This window comes from Cynocephalus volans, chromosome X (genome assembly GCF_027409185.1).
Source record: "Cynocephalus volans isolate mCynVol1 chromosome X, mCynVol1.pri, whole genome shotgun sequence".
Taxonomy (NCBI): domain Eukaryota; kingdom Metazoa; phylum Chordata; class Mammalia; order Dermoptera; family Cynocephalidae; genus Cynocephalus; species Cynocephalus volans.
Window position 1 is genome coordinate 55,764,959 of NC_084478.1, and position 17,305 is coordinate 55,782,263.

General features: G+C 47.2%; 1 protein-coding gene across 9 annotated transcripts in view; it reads right to left on the minus strand.

The window, feature by feature from the left end:
• Window positions 1-1,988: 1,988 nt before the first annotated feature.
• The window catches only part of BCOR (BCL6 corepressor), a 115,619-nt gene continuing 100,302 nt past the window's right edge, over window positions 1,989-17,305 (minus strand). For 3 of the 9 annotated variants that reach the window (XM_063083387.1, XM_063083390.1, XM_063083386.1), the window contains 10 exons: window positions 14,071-14,331; window positions 13,357-13,701; window positions 12,414-12,739; window positions 11,819-12,073; window positions 6,885-7,051; window positions 5,477-5,622; window positions 4,556-4,633; window positions 4,207-4,363; window positions 2,670-2,957; window positions 1,989-2,375 (listed from right to left, as the gene is read on the minus strand). In XM_063083387.1, coding sequence (XP_062939457.1) covers window positions 2,333-2,375; window positions 2,670-2,957; window positions 4,207-4,363; window positions 4,556-4,633; window positions 5,477-5,622; window positions 6,885-7,051; window positions 11,819-12,073; window positions 12,414-12,739; window positions 13,357-13,701; window positions 14,071-14,331 — 2,066 coding nt within the window. In that variant the 3' untranslated portion in view covers window positions 1,989-2,332. Of the gene's footprint in view, window positions 2,958-4,206; window positions 4,364-4,555; window positions 4,634-5,476; window positions 5,623-6,884; window positions 7,052-11,818; window positions 12,074-12,413; window positions 12,740-13,356; window positions 13,702-14,070; window positions 14,332-17,305 lie in introns of all 9 variants that reach the window. The other 6 variants (XM_063083394.1, XM_063083393.1, XM_063083391.1 and 3 more) reach the window with 4 other exon arrangements.

Consider the following 17,305-nt stretch of genomic DNA (forward strand, 5'->3'; position numbering starts at 1 on the left):
TGGTGAACTCCAACTCATCCAAACTTTTCTCTGCCATGGTGTGATCTCCCAGTCAGTTCTTCTACATCCATATTTTCAACTACCCTGATTGTCCCTGCAATAAATGTCCTGTTTACCTGCTCCTCCAACTGCATGAACCACAGCCATAAGCCAAGCTCATTCCTTTCCCAAAATCTGTGGCTCCCACCTGTTTTCTTGCCTTAATTAACAGAATGACCTTCACCCAAGGTAGAAACCTCAGGCAGCCTCAGGCCCTCCCTTTGCTTCCAGCCCAAATACAAATACAAAGAGCCAAATAAATGCCCTTGAGTTTGTTATTTTTTAAATTTAGGCTCTTGGGAGCCCCTTGTTGCCTACAGTAGTTCAGACTCACCAGTCCTCTTTTGCTTTTATCATTTCTGCAGCTCCGTTTTACTGGTGTTGCTATCTGCTTTTTTCATTTTGCCACTCCCACCTGCTGTTTGATAACTTCCTAAAAAACAAAAATCTCAGCAAACTTACCACTGGTTAACTCTGGAGTGAAGGAAGGGGTATTGGCACGGAATGACAATAACTTTCTTATTTTGAAAATGCTTGGATTTTAACAATTTAAGGATTTTTATTTAAAAAGAAAAATAGATCAAAAGACCTTGTTGGTTGTCTTTTGTCTTCAGGACACATACCCAATCCTCCCCAACAAAGGACTCTCATTCCTCACACAGGGTTACCTGACCATGCTGGATTTCCTCATTCCCAACCATGCCTCACTCTTCCCACCTATCAGGCCAGTGTTTGTTGGCCCTTTTCTCATCTGCCCTCCCCTCTCCACATTCTTCAAGACCAGACTCAAATACAGTGTCCCCATGGCCTCTTCCTTGACCTGGCTACCCCCTTCCACTGGCTCTGCCTTGGCCTTCTCAGTGTTCAACTCAAGAGCATAAAACCCTCAAGGATTTGACACTAGAACTCAAATGCTTACATGGTCTATGGAAGGGCTAGAGGAATGGGGGTCAGGGACAACTCTGGAACCACGGAGTTCAAGAAAAATCTGCTGAGGCTGTCTGTCATCACTATTGCCACATCCACTACTGCATTTCATCACCCACAAAGCTGAAGACCAGATGCTGGAGTGCTGGTCTAGTCACTCCAGCTGGCTGGCATGTCTCCCCAACCTTTCTTATTGGCAGCCACTATAGTAGAAAGGTGCCTCTACCTCATGTTGCCTTCCAAAATGCATTCAGAAACCTAGCTGCAAGGGAGTCGGTAGTCCTCAGCTTTCTAGTGTCTGCAGTAAATGATAGGTGTAGAAGAATGTAGGATGGAAATCAAGTACTAACGACAGTACGCAATGCAGATACAGCTGGAAAAAGGAACAGAAGTGGAGGGGTTGAAGCTATATGCTGTGACTGTCAGGCCAGGTAAACTTGGACTTGATCCTAAAGGTAACAGAAAAACAGGAGGCCCGGAGGAAGAGAAGTGAGACAACAAATGCCCAGATTAAGGAAAAAGCACTCCTAATAATAAAGGGTTGGCCATAAATTGGGACTACAGTAGGTCAAAGCCAAAGGCAATGCAAAGAGACAGGGAAGAGAAGGACCTGAGAAGCAGAAAAATATATATCCAAGAACTGGGCTTTTAGAATAGCACTCCAAATCATATTCTGAGTATAATTTTTCTGAAATCCTCCAGTCTGCCTTGGTTTACAGAGACTATAAATTGCTTTAAAGGTATCTATAGGGAATTGATAATCAACACCATTTAAAACAAATAGTGACAACAATAATGCTGTACCAATACATAGGACGCAAGATACTTCAGTTTTCTCCTTTCCTTAACAGGTTTATTGCCTTTTAAGAAAATTTTTGTAAAATATAAATACAAAGGCAGAGAAAAATTACAAAGTTAAAACACAGATTTCAAACATAAACACACAAGTCAGAAAATTTTAGTTTTATATACATTTTCAAGCAAACTCAACATATTATGTTAGTTTTCAATATTTTACAGGGTACAGAAAAAAATAGCTCAAAGTCTTCTTTAAATAAGAGCATAAAATGTTTAAACATATAAACAATCCGGTTTGATGCGTGAAAACTAATTTCACAGCTTTTAAATTAGGATATAAAAGTTTCATACAATTAGTTGTTGTGTGTGGATGTGGTTTGAATTATATTACACACTACTGGATTACATCCAATAGCATTTACCTGGCCCAAGCAGGTACTCTGTAAACAAAACATAAAGTTACAACATCACCAAGTGCCTTCACCAAATTTGCTCCGCCAAACCAACCACACGGTTCTGGCCACACTTTACACAGTTATGGCCTCTGTCATCAGAGCTTTGTATGAAATTAAGTCAAAGTGTGGAGCTCCTTTTCCTCATTTTTTTTCCTCCTTAAAAAAGAAAAGAAATAAAACAAATGTTCCAAGTAAAGACAAACATATCCCAAAGCATGTGTGCATTGAAAAGAAAAACATTATAACAGCTTCATAAAAACTGACTTAAAAGTTTAAAAAGAAAAAAACATGATTCTAAGTCCTTCTGACTGAAGTAATTTCTCTTATATAAAGAAGAGATATTTTCATATGTAATAGTGTCCTTTCTTTACAGAAATAGTTGTATTATGACACATATGCACAAGGATTAACACTATAACACACTGTACATGGTGGGTTTGGTGAGCTCACCAGTAGTTGTCTGAGACAATGTCGCTGGGGTGGAGCCACTCCATGGATGAGCCCAGCAGAGTCTGAAGCTCGCTCGTGAATTCCACCAGATCTAACAGCTCCTTACTTTCTGGATTGAAGGCTTCCAGGTCTTTGGAGCAAGAGAACAAGAGACTTGCTGAAACCTGCCGGTAAAACTCTGCCTCTGCAATGGTGACAATTTCCACATTTGGAAAATTGCAGCGGAATATGCGGGAGGACATTTTCAATTTCTTAAGCACGTCCGAAAGCAGTAGCCAGTTTCGTGGCCTGCAAAATAGAAAGGAAAGTGGTTCAAGCTTCTCGCCAAATGAAAACTGCTCCCAACTATTAACTACCACACCCCAAGTAGACCACAGCTGGTTACGTTCACTTTGACACCCCCCCCATCTCTCACCATACCTACTCTGACTACCGTCCTCTTCTAAGGTAAGGGAGTATCTCCTTCTACTGGTAGGAACTCTGGATTCATCTGGTCTTATTAAAAGCACATCTAGGGAGGACCGTCTGAACCAGCCTCACTGCTCCCATTGCAGATGGAAATCAACAAGTAAAGTCCTGCTCATTCAGCTCTGGTCACACCTCTCCAAGTACCCTTCTATAGTCACTAGGAGAAGCAAGTCTATATCCCAGCCTCACTGATCTCTCTTCTTCTCAGACCCTCACTAATAGAGCATTATAAACACAGAGGGCTATCTCTCTTTTCCTTTCATACATCTCCATCCCCACCCCTCCATTATTTTGGGAGTGACATTTTCAAGAAGGAAGGTATACATTCCTTACATACAACCTTCCACACTTTATGATTTTAGTCACTGTTTGTAATGGCATACATGTTTATAGCTTCAGAGCCTGAGCAGGCAGTTACTCATTAAGCAACTTTCTTTGTTAACACATGGCAGAGCATAATCTCTTGACACAAGGTGCCTCGTTAGCGCAGTAGGTAGCGCATCAGTCTCATAATCTCTTGACACACACACAAGGGATTGGTCACCAGGGTACAGTGATCCAAACATAGGGGCAAGACTGAATCTAACCAAATCAAATGACACACTAAGATCCCAAGTATAACAACTGTCCTAATCTTAAACAGGAAGGTGGTAGGTGTAGTCCAGTATACCTCAAAGACCTGGGAAGGCCCCTATGGTGGCCTGTTGGGGAGGCTCCTAGGGAGGACCCCTTCCCAAAGTGTTTAGTGACCAAAGTATCCAAGGCACTGACTTTTCTGTGAAATTCCAGTCACTGATTTCAATGCCCTTTGGGCTCTGGAGCATGACTTAAGCCTTGCTCTTCTGATGAGGGCAGTTTATACCATGCTGTGACCTACCCCTCACCCTGCTGGGTATAATTAAGCTGATGTATACCCTTCCTGAAAAAGAACTACTGCATTATGTGAGCGTCACAGACATTTAAGAATTCACTTACCCACCCACCCTCATCTGCTTAAAGGGGCTTTCTAACTCCTGCCAACCCAAAGCAGCTCAGATAGTTTTCAACCACACCATATAGCCATGCTCACCCCTGAGCGACAGACACTTGGATGTTATAACATGGTAATAGGGGGCTTTCAGAAAATTCAAATTCAAACACATCGCTATAGGAATCGTCACCATCCTCATGGTCTTCTGGTCCCGGGGGGTTTGCTAAAACATCATATCCACTTTCATCATCTGGTTCTAATGAAGGGCCAACAAGAGAGAAAGGAATCAGTAAGCTATAGCAAGGTTTCAGCTGTTATCAAAAAAAGGACTTTTCCCAACTGAGTCCTGCTCTGGGACCCACCGCCCGCTTCTACCCTCTACGACCAGAGAGAACTGTCCTCTAACTCATTCATTTCCCACTGAATTAACAAGAACAATGATGCTTACCACACATGGAGCTGCCATAGAACTCCCAAGAGCCAGTGGAGTCATCATCACTGCGGCCCTGTAGGTCATTTAAATAATCTGGAGAAAGAAAGAAAACATTTTTTAAAAAAAGATAAAACCTACTGGTGAGAACAAAATGCTGGCAGAGTTAGGGGGCATTCTTATCAATTCACGACAGGCTGGCATGTCACTTCCTGTCTTCCCCTTTCTGTACGCCTTCGATGTTATTTTCTGTAGCCCTTTTCTCTGCCATATCTGACCAAAACCTACCTTTGATAGACAGACCACCCTGGCCCACCAAAATGAAAGCTAGACTGGCAAACTAAGAGTTTTTTCAACCCTCAAATGCAAAAATAAAGTAGCATTATACTTATGTATCTCTTCTTTGACAGACTTAGCTGCTTTTTCCAATAAGTAAATGCAACTTATAGTAAACAAGGGTGGGTCACAAGTGAGCAAGTGGTGTTCTTTGGCAGTAAGTGTCTGATAAGGAAATTTAACTGCAGGTGCCTGACACACATGAAAACCTGTGCTTCTGCTTTAGGGATCTTGTAATTCCTAGGGCTTAAACAATGGTTATCAAGTGACCAAACACCACAAAACTATCCAAACAATTTTATGATGGGAGGTTTGAGTTATTTCACCCAGACTTGAAATGTAAATTTATGAGCCATACGTAAGTTTAAACTGCATTTGAAGAAAAAGAAGTGACTTTAGGAAATCTTTTAAAACATTAGGGTGAATAGATCAATTAGTTTGACTGGAATAAGTTTACATCATACAAAAGGCCAAATGCCCAGCTGCTGTCCTAAAAAGTTTTAAAACTCCAGCCTTTTGATTTTTGCCCAGTTAAATCCAAATCGAAAATATCTAGTTACCATCTAATTTCTGAATAAGACCATTTCTTGAATTTAGTTGTACCTGTTAAAAACTTTTCCATGAGTTCGCTGTGGGTCATTTTCATGATGGTTCTACCTGAGTACGTAGCCAAAGTGGGGTCAGCACCATAGGAGAGGAGCAAGCGGACAATTTCCAAGTGATCGTTCTCTACGGCATCATGCAGAGGCCTAAGAAGAGATGCGCAAGGGGATTAAGATCATGCACGTGACACTTGCTTCCCGAATCGTCACATTTAACAACAGGCAAAATTGGGTGCATGTGTATCTTGTGTACTCAGCCTCCTAGGGACAACGTTTCACCTAGGAGGTGTGCACTGTCACTGCCATTGCACAGATAGGGAAACTGAGGCACAGTGACTGGCCCAAAGTCAAGTGAAGAGTTACTCTGCTATTTCGACACCTCACCCTTTACATGGCAGGTGAAGGGACTATTCCAGGCCTAATTCTCAAATGGAAATCTATCTTAACCAAATGCCTAAGAAGTTCAAGCCCAAAATGAACTTTAGTAACAGACTGTGTAAAAGTAACTTACAGGGGGAGAAAAAAATCCCATCATTATGGAAGTCAATACAACAAGCAACTGTTATATACCATTTAAAAAAAAAAAAAAAAAAAGCCACCTCTGCACTGAAAAGAAACTAGGTGCAAAGGGAAGTGATTAGTGGTAGACTCTCCCAAAAACCTGACCCCAGGACCTCACACAGGTCAATGAAACCCTCTGGCCACAGAAGCCAAGGGCCCAGTGGGTGTGTTCTCAGGAGGGGACAGAGGCCTCCCGCTCACGTCTACAGGAGGGGGGAACATGACAGGGGGACGAGACTCCCTGCAGTCCCATACTGAGGGAATGCTATTTGGAAAATGTGAAAGACCAAATACATTTCCACTTGGCTATTTTTGTGACTGTCAGAAAACCCCAGTACCCTGCCTCCTAGCAGCATCCCACTCACACAACCAGGAAGATGCTTGGGCTGACTCAGACCTGGGTCTCTGACCAATAAACCAGGGTTAAGGCCAGGGCCAGGGCCAAGGATGTGGGTGGGGACAGCAGGCCCTGCCCAACTAGTGGAGGGGCAGTTGGTCCTCTATCTATACTCTCAGGACTGTCAACTCACGTATGTTTTAAACACAGTGATTTCATAGATGGTGACGAAGAGGCCAGGGTCTTAAAAGGCAAAACCCCCGGATTATCCATGCGAGTCTCATATTTTCAGAGGCTTTGGTCCAGAGCAGCATCTCATGATTAGCCAAGATTGGGAGCTTCACATCTCAGTATGCCAGCAATGTCTGTTGGATTCAATTCTAGAGGACTCGGCCATCAATGTGCTTATTACATGTCACTCTCCAGTTTTCCTCCTGGGATTCCCACATACCCTGAGAACCACCACTTGTGCCCCAGCAGGGCCAGGATGAGAGCGAGACACACCACTGACCTGGTTCCATCCTGAGCACTGCAGTTGACATCAGCGCCATATTCAAGGAGATGTCGCACGATATTGAGCCACCCCCTAGCACAAGCTTCATGCAGGGCACAGTAACCTGCATTGTCTCTATGATTCACGTCACAAATCTTGTTCTCCAGGCAGTACAAAACCACTTCCTGTGGGGAGGGGAAGGGGAAGGCCATCAGATCAGCACACAATGAAACTGTAAGGGGGACCTCTCTGTTCAAAGGCATACACCCTCAAGCCTAAGAACCCACTGTGGCTCAGGCAGGCCATGGAGTTTTGCTTGACGAGGGGCAAACACGTGTGTGAAGGGCTTGGTGACAGGACAGTGTCATCTAGGGCTCTGCAGGCTGGTGACTGTGTTTGAAACTTGGCTCTGCTGCCCAAGCTGCCTGGTCCTGGGCGAGTTATGCTTCAACTTCTCCAAAGCCTCCATTTCCTCCTTTGGAGGAGAATAACAGAGCCTGCATAGGGCTGTTGAGAGGATGCAATTAGAGAGCCACAAAAGCCCTTAGCCCAGTGCCTGGCATAGTGAGTACAGAGGGTTCCGCTGCTAATATTTCAAACGATGCATTAGTAAGTACAAGGGCATCTCACTCAATCAGTTCATTGAGTAGTAGAACTGGATGACTACATGTATTTAGGTAACTAAAGTAAGGACAACTGATTCGTAAGAGATTAAATGACTGGAGAACATTTCTCAACTTGGAGAAGAGGTTAGCCAGGTCTTCATGCCCCTTGAAAAGGCCAGGAATCAGAGCCTGGGAGGCAATGCTTCTGTTTGTGTGCTAAGTATAGTTTAAGAAGGCTCTTTCCACGTACCACATATACTATCAAGAAATGGCATAAATGCTTTCAATAACCCCACCCTCTCTTTTGCCTCACTCTCCACCTCACTCAGGGCTGAATCAATATATTTCCATATTTACTTAAGTTAATGACAGGAATCTGATATACCACATATGCAACCTACACATTTCTAGAACTAAATAAAACAGGCCTACCCTTCTCCCTTTGCAGAACGTGTTCTGTGTCAACAGTATGCCTGAGAATCACTGTTATTAATCTTACTTCTTTGGCATGTTAAAATATTAATATGAACCGCTCCCAGTAAGCAGACCAGTAATTTATTTCATGTTTTGTTACCTTGATTGAGAAAGTTTTTAAACACATACAACAGCCTCTGCCACCAGAAAACAGGTTACACTATGTTCCTACAAGTCATGTCCAGCAGAGAGCTGTTAGATTCTGAGAACTGGGGGGTAGGCAGAGCATGTGGGTGGCTAAACACATGGCCCACTTGGTAAGGGGGAGCTCAATGAGTCACAGCGGGCCTGCCTTTATGACCATCTTAAATAACTCATCTGTTATACCTAAAACAGGGGTCATTCTAGCCACCTATAAACGTGAGGTAGGTTCTGAAAAACCTTTTATGCCCTTTCAGTCAAAGGTGATTACTCACTTGGGTGCTAACTAGAATGTTCCATATGCTCCCCCTGTGAATCTGAAGCTGCACGCTGGTAAACCTGGCCATCTGTGCCCTGGTGCTTCAGGTCACTGCAGCAACTCCCTTCCAAAACAAGGGGAGGAAGAGAGAAGGCATGTCCACAGAAGCGTTTCTTCCTTCAGGTCCTAACCTGCCAGAAAGCCCACAATTCTCTGAGCTCCCAGGCCACCTGCCCCAAGCACTGGTATCCAGGATACCGCATGAAGCTGCTGCTCTTTTAGCAGGCCCTCACTAGCCAGACTCGAGTGGACGGCTGCAAGCTAATGAGTTGTGTGCCCCAGCCAGAGAGAGGCCTTGTCACGTGACTCTGGGATCAGCTCAGAGCGCCACCGACTGCTGTGCACAGATCAATTTACCCGGATCCCGGCAGCCTGCCTGGTGTCCCATCAACCCAGGCTTTATTTGTTCTGACAATTACAGCCTTCACCTGGAAACCTTCATCGCTACTAGGGCTGATTTTACGGAACCTAGAAATGAAAGGATGAAGCTGAAGTTGTAAGTCAACTCTCTTTTCCTGGAGGACGGCAGGAAAGGCAGCAGTAACCCAACGACCAGGTCAGATGTTTGCCATGGCCTGTCCTACCTCAATCGTGTTAGTGTCACTAATTCCTATAATACTTCTCATTTCCTCAAATGAGTCTTATGTCATCCCAATGACCTATGAGATATCAGGAAGGAAAATTGGTATTGTTCTCATTCAACACTTGGGGAAATTGAGGCCCAGAAAGGTTAAACCCCAAGCTCAATTAACATGTAGTACGAGACCTGTAAATCAGGTCTTTTGGTACCTGGATAGTCCAGCCATGACCAGCATCCCTCAGACCCTCTCAGTTGGGATCCTAGCTGGGCGGGTGATGGCCTCACCACTGTCACCAACAGAGAGAGTGGTGAAGACGCTGGACAAAGCCTCCTACCCAATATATTTCTTGGTTTATTTTCTAAGCTAGAAATGGGAATGTTCTAAGGGCAGCCCACCCATCCCCAAACAAAATCAAACTGTTGTTGTTGGACAATTCTCTGTTAAGCAGCTATAAGCCGAATGCCATTAACCGCAAAATGTAACCATAAAGGCCATAAACTCAACATTGTTAATTAATTAAATGCCTCATTAACTTTTTAAAAAACATGATTTATTCAATTCATAGAAAATTTAACCATCACCACTAAATGCACGAGCATGTGGTTCCACATTGGCATTTTAGCCCAAGAAAGAAAAGCCTCTTTACCTGGATGGAAAGGTTTGAGTGTACCTGGCCTTTTAGGGGGTCTAGCTAACACAGATCTGAAGGGTGTTACTAAACCTCAAGAACCAGCTTAATACAAAACAAAACTCAGCCTTTTTGTTGCACATGGTATCTTTAGCTGAGCAGAAAACAACAATGGCAAAGACTGACTTCAGGAAAACTCTCCCAAAACGGCATTCAAACCACATCTCACTGGGGTTAAGCAAATTGTCCTTCCACTTTAAAAGGTTTAAATTGCCACATCTGAATGGCCCATCATCCCAACATTTTAAATTCTGCCTAAAGAAATTCCAGAAAGTTGGATTCAAAGTTAAAAGTTTTCATATAGTAGTTAAAACATTCCAGCATCAAAACTGGTAACTTGTGAAATTTACATATTGAAATTTACATTTGAAGGAAAAAAAAAAAGTTGGCCTTACATAAACATTCCTAAGTCTGCCTGAGCCATCAAAGGCAGGTAGGCTGAAAAAGTATGGATCAAATGCTCCTTGGTCCAAGCCTCAGACCCACTGGCAGTATGAAAATAACCAAAATGGAAACTGTTCCTTAAGAGGACCCAAAGGTCCCTAGTCCCAAAGGAATGAGACTGGTGAAAATGGTGCCATGATCAAAGACCAGGCCAGGAGCCCCACCCTCTATGGCCAGCAGAGTTTACTGCTCTCCTGCCCTTCCTCACCTCTGGAGCTTGCTGGAAGCACAAGCCTAGTTGGTAACGAGCGGCCTCGCTTGCTGGAAGGGAATGAACGCTAGGCATGCCGCATCTACCCTGTCCTCCTAGGTACTGCTGCTCTCAGCTTGTGGGAAACCAACTGGCTGCCACTTGGTTTTAATCCGCAAGTAACTGAGCTAATTACCAAATCCTTCCAGAGAGTTCTCTCCAAGATAATCCAGATCTCAAAAAGAGACATGTTACAAACAACAGCACATACAACCAAAAATACCACACTAGTGCATCAAAGGACCTTCCCGCAGGTGTGCACAGACTTCCAAGTTCCTACAATCATGCCTCAGGGGGAGGCTCTGGATCAACGGGAGAATGGCAGCCGGGCGGTCCCACCAGGAAGGGCACAAGGCACAACGGACAGCAGCAGGGTCAAGGTGTGGGGGCCGGAGTTCTGGCCAAATCCTATGAGCCTCCAGCTGAGTGTGGGCCCCCCACCCCCCACATACCTCCACACTCAGCTCGCTGAGCTACATTTTAATTTCACCATCCAACTCCCAGAGGGCTGATGCCAGCATAAAAAAAATGCCTTTGCCCTGTGGGCTATTACATCACAAGTTCAACTGACAAGTGTGTGGTGGGAGAGACGCATGGGGGCAGAGGGAGTAATCTATCTCAAGGAGGTTTGAACTGTAAAAAGGGCAATTCCAATGTGAGCCAGTCCTGGAGAGGAGCTGGGTCCAGGCGTGGGGGGAGAGCTGGGCTTGGAGCCAGGCTGCTGGATAACTGTCTGTCCAAGTCATTTAACCCCCATGGGACTCAGTTTTCTCATCTGAAAGCGGGGATAATACTAGTTACTACTAATGAAGATGATGAAAGGGTGACATGAGTTACTCCGGATCATATGGGCTTAGAAAGAACACATGGAGTGCTTGGTCAATATAAGCTATCATCGTCGTGGGCCATGCTGGGTGATGGGAGGAGCAGTGAGTATGGGGCAAAGTCTGGGTCTGAGTCCCTTCTCCTGTCCTCAGCCCAGGGGCTACTTTACCCTCTCTCACCTCAGTGCACAGCCGCTTCGGGCCTGCTCCCCCCACAGGGCCACCCCTGCACCCACAGCAGCACCACAACCCCAAATAGAGCTAACAACTTCTCTCCCCCTTACTAATCAGAATGCAAAAGGGCTCATTAAAATTCCCCCAGTCGCCAAGCCCTGGGTTATGTCAGATTTCATATCAGAGATAAGTGAGCGAGACTGGAGGATGCCGAAGCAGCCTACCTGCCTGAACATGAACTGAACATCAGAGAGGCCTTTCTTTTCACACCACGATTGAACAAGCCACCAAAGAGACAGCAGCGAGAGTGGGGCTAACACAAACATCCTGTTGGAGCACCAGCCCAGCCCCCTGAGGTGAAAGGGGTTGGGATCTGCTCTCCAAGTCCCTCCCCTGCCCCAGCCAGTGTGCCACCCCCCACACACCTGGAACAGCAGCACAGGGACACTCACCTCATAGCCAAGCCGGGCTGCCCGCTGCAGGAGGGTCTCACCAGCATTCTTATTGACAATAAGTCTCCGTGCTTCTGGTGGCATGGGGCGAGACTGGGTGGTCTCTTGAGGGGAACTTGAACGTGGCAACTGTGTGGACTGGGAGGCTGGGAGCAATTGCTGCAAGCGATCGAAGGGCTTCAGCTCCTGCTTGGCTGGTGACAGATCATAGTCCGAACTGGGCTCGGGCCGCTTTCTGAATCTTCGGACAGTCACCTATCACAAAACCAGGTAGTGCACACAGTTAAGGCTGTGGGTGTCCTCCCAACACCCGCCTCCACTCCTCCTCCCCTGCACTGAAGATTGCACTTTTTCTCGTCTTTTGGGGGAGGGGGTGATGTCAAAGGAGGGTAGGGGAAAGGGGGTTTTATTGTTTTTGTCTAGTTTAAAATTTTGCTGCCACCCAGAAGACATGCTCCTCTGGGACAGTGGAGTGATGTGTGGGGGAGGAGTTCAGGAAAAGGAAAGCTTTGTCCCTGAGAAGCAGCAGGAGAAGCAGGCAGGCGGGTGGGATATGCTCCCACAGGCCCAAGGGGAAGCAGAGGTCGAGAGGTACCTTGCCCTCAGCACTCTCCACATAGTAGTCCCCTGTCAGCGACAAGCCCCGCCTGGGCTCCTGAGGTATCAAGTGCTTGGTTTTGCACAGTCTCTTCCCGGATGGCTTCTCACTGTTGTCGGTGTATTTCTGCAGCAGGGAGGCAGCCTGGCAATCCTCTTCTTCGTCTGTGCACAGCACATCTGTCTTCTGGCTTTCTTTAATTTTCTGCTGTTTGGCAGGCGGCCTCGAGGCTGGCGTGCAGCTTGGCTGAGTCTGCTTTTTGCCGCTTGCATTGGTGGATGAAAGGCTCTTCATGGGCGGAGAGCCGGAGAACACAGGCAAGCCTAAATACGGAGCGGGGCGGGCGAGAGAGAGGAGAATCAGGCGTTACACAGTCATAGCCGGTGCAGAAAGAAAAGCCCATTGTAACACTGATCACTGGAGCGGTCTCAGTTTTTAAAGATACACCAATTATGTTTTCAAAGCATTAATATTTTAATTATCCCACATTCAGATGGCAAATAGGTTAACCCACAAGATGCCAAGTGGCAAGTTTCTTCAAAGGGCCTGGACAAGAGGACAGAAGCCAGCTCTTCCTGCTGTCCCGCCCCCGCCCACTGGCCCAGGCGCAGGGCCTGCCCAAGGCTGGCCAGCCTGGGTGCTTAAGACCCGGTGAGTGGAGAAAGCCTGAGGCTGGAATGAGGGTGCTGGCAAGGCCCTGGGGCCACCTGACTCCCCTTCCTGCCCAGCCATGGGCTGGGTGTGGAGCAGCCCAGGAAGCCAGTCAGGTCCCTCTTCTCAGCTGCATTCTAGAAGGAAGTGGGGAGGGCACAGGGAACAGAGTGAGCAAGGACATCCCGGTCAGAGTCAACTTCTGCAGCCTAAGTTCCCTTCAAAGGCCCTTTCCTACAGAGTTTCCTCCAGGAGCAGGGTGGGCACTCACGGAGTGGCCTCCACACACCTTGTTCATTGTCACTGGATTTGAGGGACTCTTCCGACCAGCTTCTGTTGCCTTTGGCCTCTGCCCTTTTCCTGCCAGGTTTCTCTTCAGTGATGTTATTCCCCTGGGCAGCAGCCTCAGGCTGAACAGCCTGGGTCACTTCCTTCCTGCTTTGCCGGCCAGGTTTGCTCTCTGCTGCCGACAACTGCTGCTCCCACCGTTCTCTAAGGTGCAGCAAGTGGCGTTGTTTTTTAGGATGGAGCCCTGTTAATTCAATGCACACCTTCAGGTTGGTCAGCTCACTATAATGTGGGTCTTCTAAGTGGTTAGAGGAACTGTTTGTCATTTCCCTCTCAGGCCAGTCATCTAATGGAGAAATAACTACAAATTAATCAAAAAGCCCCCTGGGGGGAACAAACTGTCTTACACATCACTAATGGGGAGGGGGGAGGGGAGGGGGGTGGTCACTGTCTCAACTTGAACATGTCTCTGGGCTGGAGAGCCTGCATCTGGCTTGCAGGGAGGAGGTGTGAGCAGCTTCCCAGGGCTCCAGGGTGGGAATCTCCCAGAGATGGTGTGGGAATGGAAACAGAAACGCTCTGCTGCTGTGCCCATGGTGTCCCCTCACCGACTGTCTACGGGGATGACACGCCACACATTCATCAACACCTCCTGGCTGTCCCCGTGGCCACATGCACAGGCCCCCAGTAGGCAGCTGAAGATGACCGAGCTCACCTTTAGAGACCCGTCTTCGCTTGGCCTTTAGCAGAGGGTCCTCTGGCAGCTCTTCCACGGGGGTCTCTGTGAGGCTGCTGTCCCCTGAGACTTTGCGTTTCCTGTCTAGCCGGAGGGTGGGGCTGTGTGGCATGTCCACAGCTGCGGAGTCCGCAGGCGGCTCGCTCACAGGCTGCCTGTCCACAAAGTACTTCTCCACAGGAAGATCTTTGTCCTCCGGGGCTTCAAAGAGATCGTGTTTGTTTCCAGCACTAAACTCGCCTAAGGGGAGGGGAGACAAGAGGACAGAAACGAAAGACCAAAGTCACCAGGAGAAGGCCGGATTTGGGGAGCAGGTGGGACCACCATGCCCAAGGGAATCTATTGATAGACCCTTCTTTGGAGACTGGCGGCCCCCTCACAAACTGGAGGTACAAAATGCTCAGAAATAGAACTTTTTCTATCTTTTTCTAGTGGGGACATGAGGGAACAAAGAAAGGAGATGAGACATCAATATTCTCTTTTTCTAAGGCACTATATCCTTTATTTCGGCAGCAAGATCCAACCAAGCCAGGGCTGACCTAAAAATCTCTATGGAAACAATTGCTGAGGTCATTATTTTGAAATAAACGGAATGATGTCAGAAGGAAGAGACCAAATATCCCCATAATGACATCTACAGAAGGGATAACACCAATATTCACTTGGGCCAACAGAGGAAATGAGGAGAAAAGAAGGGTGGGAGCCAGGGTGTTGGAAGAAAACCTAGATCCTTGATGGGCAGGAGTCATGGTCTCTCCCAGAGAGCTCCGGGCCTATTGGCCAGGCCATCACTGCAGAGGGAGGCAGGGAACCCAGGCAGACCCAGGGGTACTGGGAAGAGGGGCCTGGAAAAGCCACAGGCAAGGTTTCCTAGCACACGCACAAATTCAGAGACAACTTCAAAGAGCTCAATCTGACGGTTGCACACACGTGGTGGGAAAAACATATCACCAAAATCAAGGGGCTGCTCTCATTTCCTGTCCAAGATAGGGGGACCCCCATGGGGACGCTGGTCACCCCAGCTGGCACTCTTCCTTCACTGTCGGGAGTGTCTTTGCCAGGCCAGGTCGGTGCGCCACTGCTCATCCCAGCACCCCATGCTGCTTCTGGCTCCCTCTGCTCAGCCTACCATTGAGGTGGGGCTTTTCCTGGAATCTTCTCAGCCCAGCGTCACTTCCAAGTTTTGCCCTAGCCCAAGAAACAGCTCGCTGACTGCTTTGCTGTTGCATTTTTTCTAATACACAATAAAGTAAAATCGATAGTTACTTCACAACCACCGTAAGGTTAAGGTGTTCGTCCTTGGCCCACTATAACACTCCTGCACCTCAGCAGGGAGATGAGTCTGGAATGTCAGTAACAGTGAGCTGAGCTGAACAGGTCACTTTCTAGACGCAAGATAAGCAGACGCCTCACATGCTGACCTTACCCCTCCTTTCCCCAGCCCACTTCAAGTGTCCCTCCCACTGTGACCAGCCCCACTCATCCCCTCAGCAGCCCTCTCTCAGGGGCACTCTCAGCGTTTAGTGGCAGTCTGCCACGGAGGCGAGCCTCACCCTGGCCTTGGCTAACCTGTGCTCTCAATGGTGGAAGGATCCGCTCACCTGCTCTTCAAAGGTGTCTCAAGGCAGAACAGATGGAGCTGTATCTACACTTGCAAAGGAATGGCAGAGTCTCCCCAGCCATCCCTCCTCCTCGCTCACGATGGTGCACCATATGGACTGGGAGAACTGAGTCTGGGACTCAGCACCCAGACCACTTTAGGGAACACCACCCCAGGTCTCTGTAGCTACACCTGGCACTGAGTGGGCACCCAAGAACACAGCCAAGGGGAGTCTTCCATCATGGGAGAGTCCTAACACAAAGCTTGGCCACAGCAGAAGAAAACACACAAGCTGCCCAAACCTCTGGTCCCTGCTTTCAGGACCATGCAGATGAGATGACTACAACTTGGCCTGGGGATGAGAAAAGGGTGGGCTGCGGGTCCTCACTCTGCTGTGACCCTCTAACTACCCTGGCAGTAACAGCACCTCTTTACAACTCGGCCCCCTTCAGCTATAAAGTGGGACCATCACTGCAAGCTGCCTCCCTGGGGTGGGCTTCACAAACACAGCTGAGCAGGGCAAAGGGAAAGGTCAGAAAAATTACTTTAAAAGGATGCTAAGACCCTCAGACCAGCTTGAATCTTAGCCCCGATATTTATGAAATTTTAAGATGTGAACTCTCCTAGTTACACCATTTGACTCCCCTGGTCCAATCAGCCTTCCAGTGTAAGAACCATCTGAAGAAGCACCATGTGCAACTTTAAAAATGCACTTTTAAACGTTTAAAGTGTACTTCCCCCTTAGATAGGAAAGATGGCAGGTGACTGGGTGATGTCCCAATGCCTTCCAGGGTCACAATCAGCCAGCATGCAGCCTTGCCACCTCAGATCAAAAATCTCTTAAAAAAAAAAAAGGGGCCGGCCCGCGGCTCACTTGGGAGAGTGTGGTGCTGATAACACCAAGGCCACGGATTTGGATCCCTACATAGGGATGGCCGGTTAGCTCACTTGGGAAAGCATGGCACTGACAACACCAAGTCAAGGGTTAAGATCCCCATACCTGTCACCTTAAAAAAAAAAAACAAACTCTTAATCCCAAGTGTTTCAGATTCCACTTCCACATTTCACACTTGAACTCCAGGTCACATATAGTTGCCTGTACTTGTAACAGTCTTGACCCTGTCTAAGGCATCTTAGGGAGAAGATTTCCACTTAAGTTTTCACCCTTACTTCAAACTATTTTTTGTTTTTAAAGATGACCGGTAAGGGGATCTTAACCCTCGACTTGGTGTTGTCAGCACCACGCTCTCCAAGTGAGCTAACCGGCCATCCCTATATAGGGATCCGAACCCGTGGTCTTGGTGTTATCAGCACCGCACTCTCCCAAGTGAGCCGCGGGCCGGCCCTCTTACTTCAAACTTTTTAACAGTAAAAAAAGTTTCTATCTCACCCACCTGATCTTTTGCCAAAACTGCCAGTATCTTTTGCACACAGAAAACACCTGGAAGACTTGTGATCATTTATTTCACAGGCTTGTGTCAGCAGACAGTGACTGGGGACCTCGTCACCCTGCTCCTCGCTGAATGAGAAAACCCCTACGAGACAAGGGGTCTTGCCATCTCTGTCTCCTCTGGGGTTCCTATCTGGGAAAAGCTAACCAATAGGGGTGGAGAG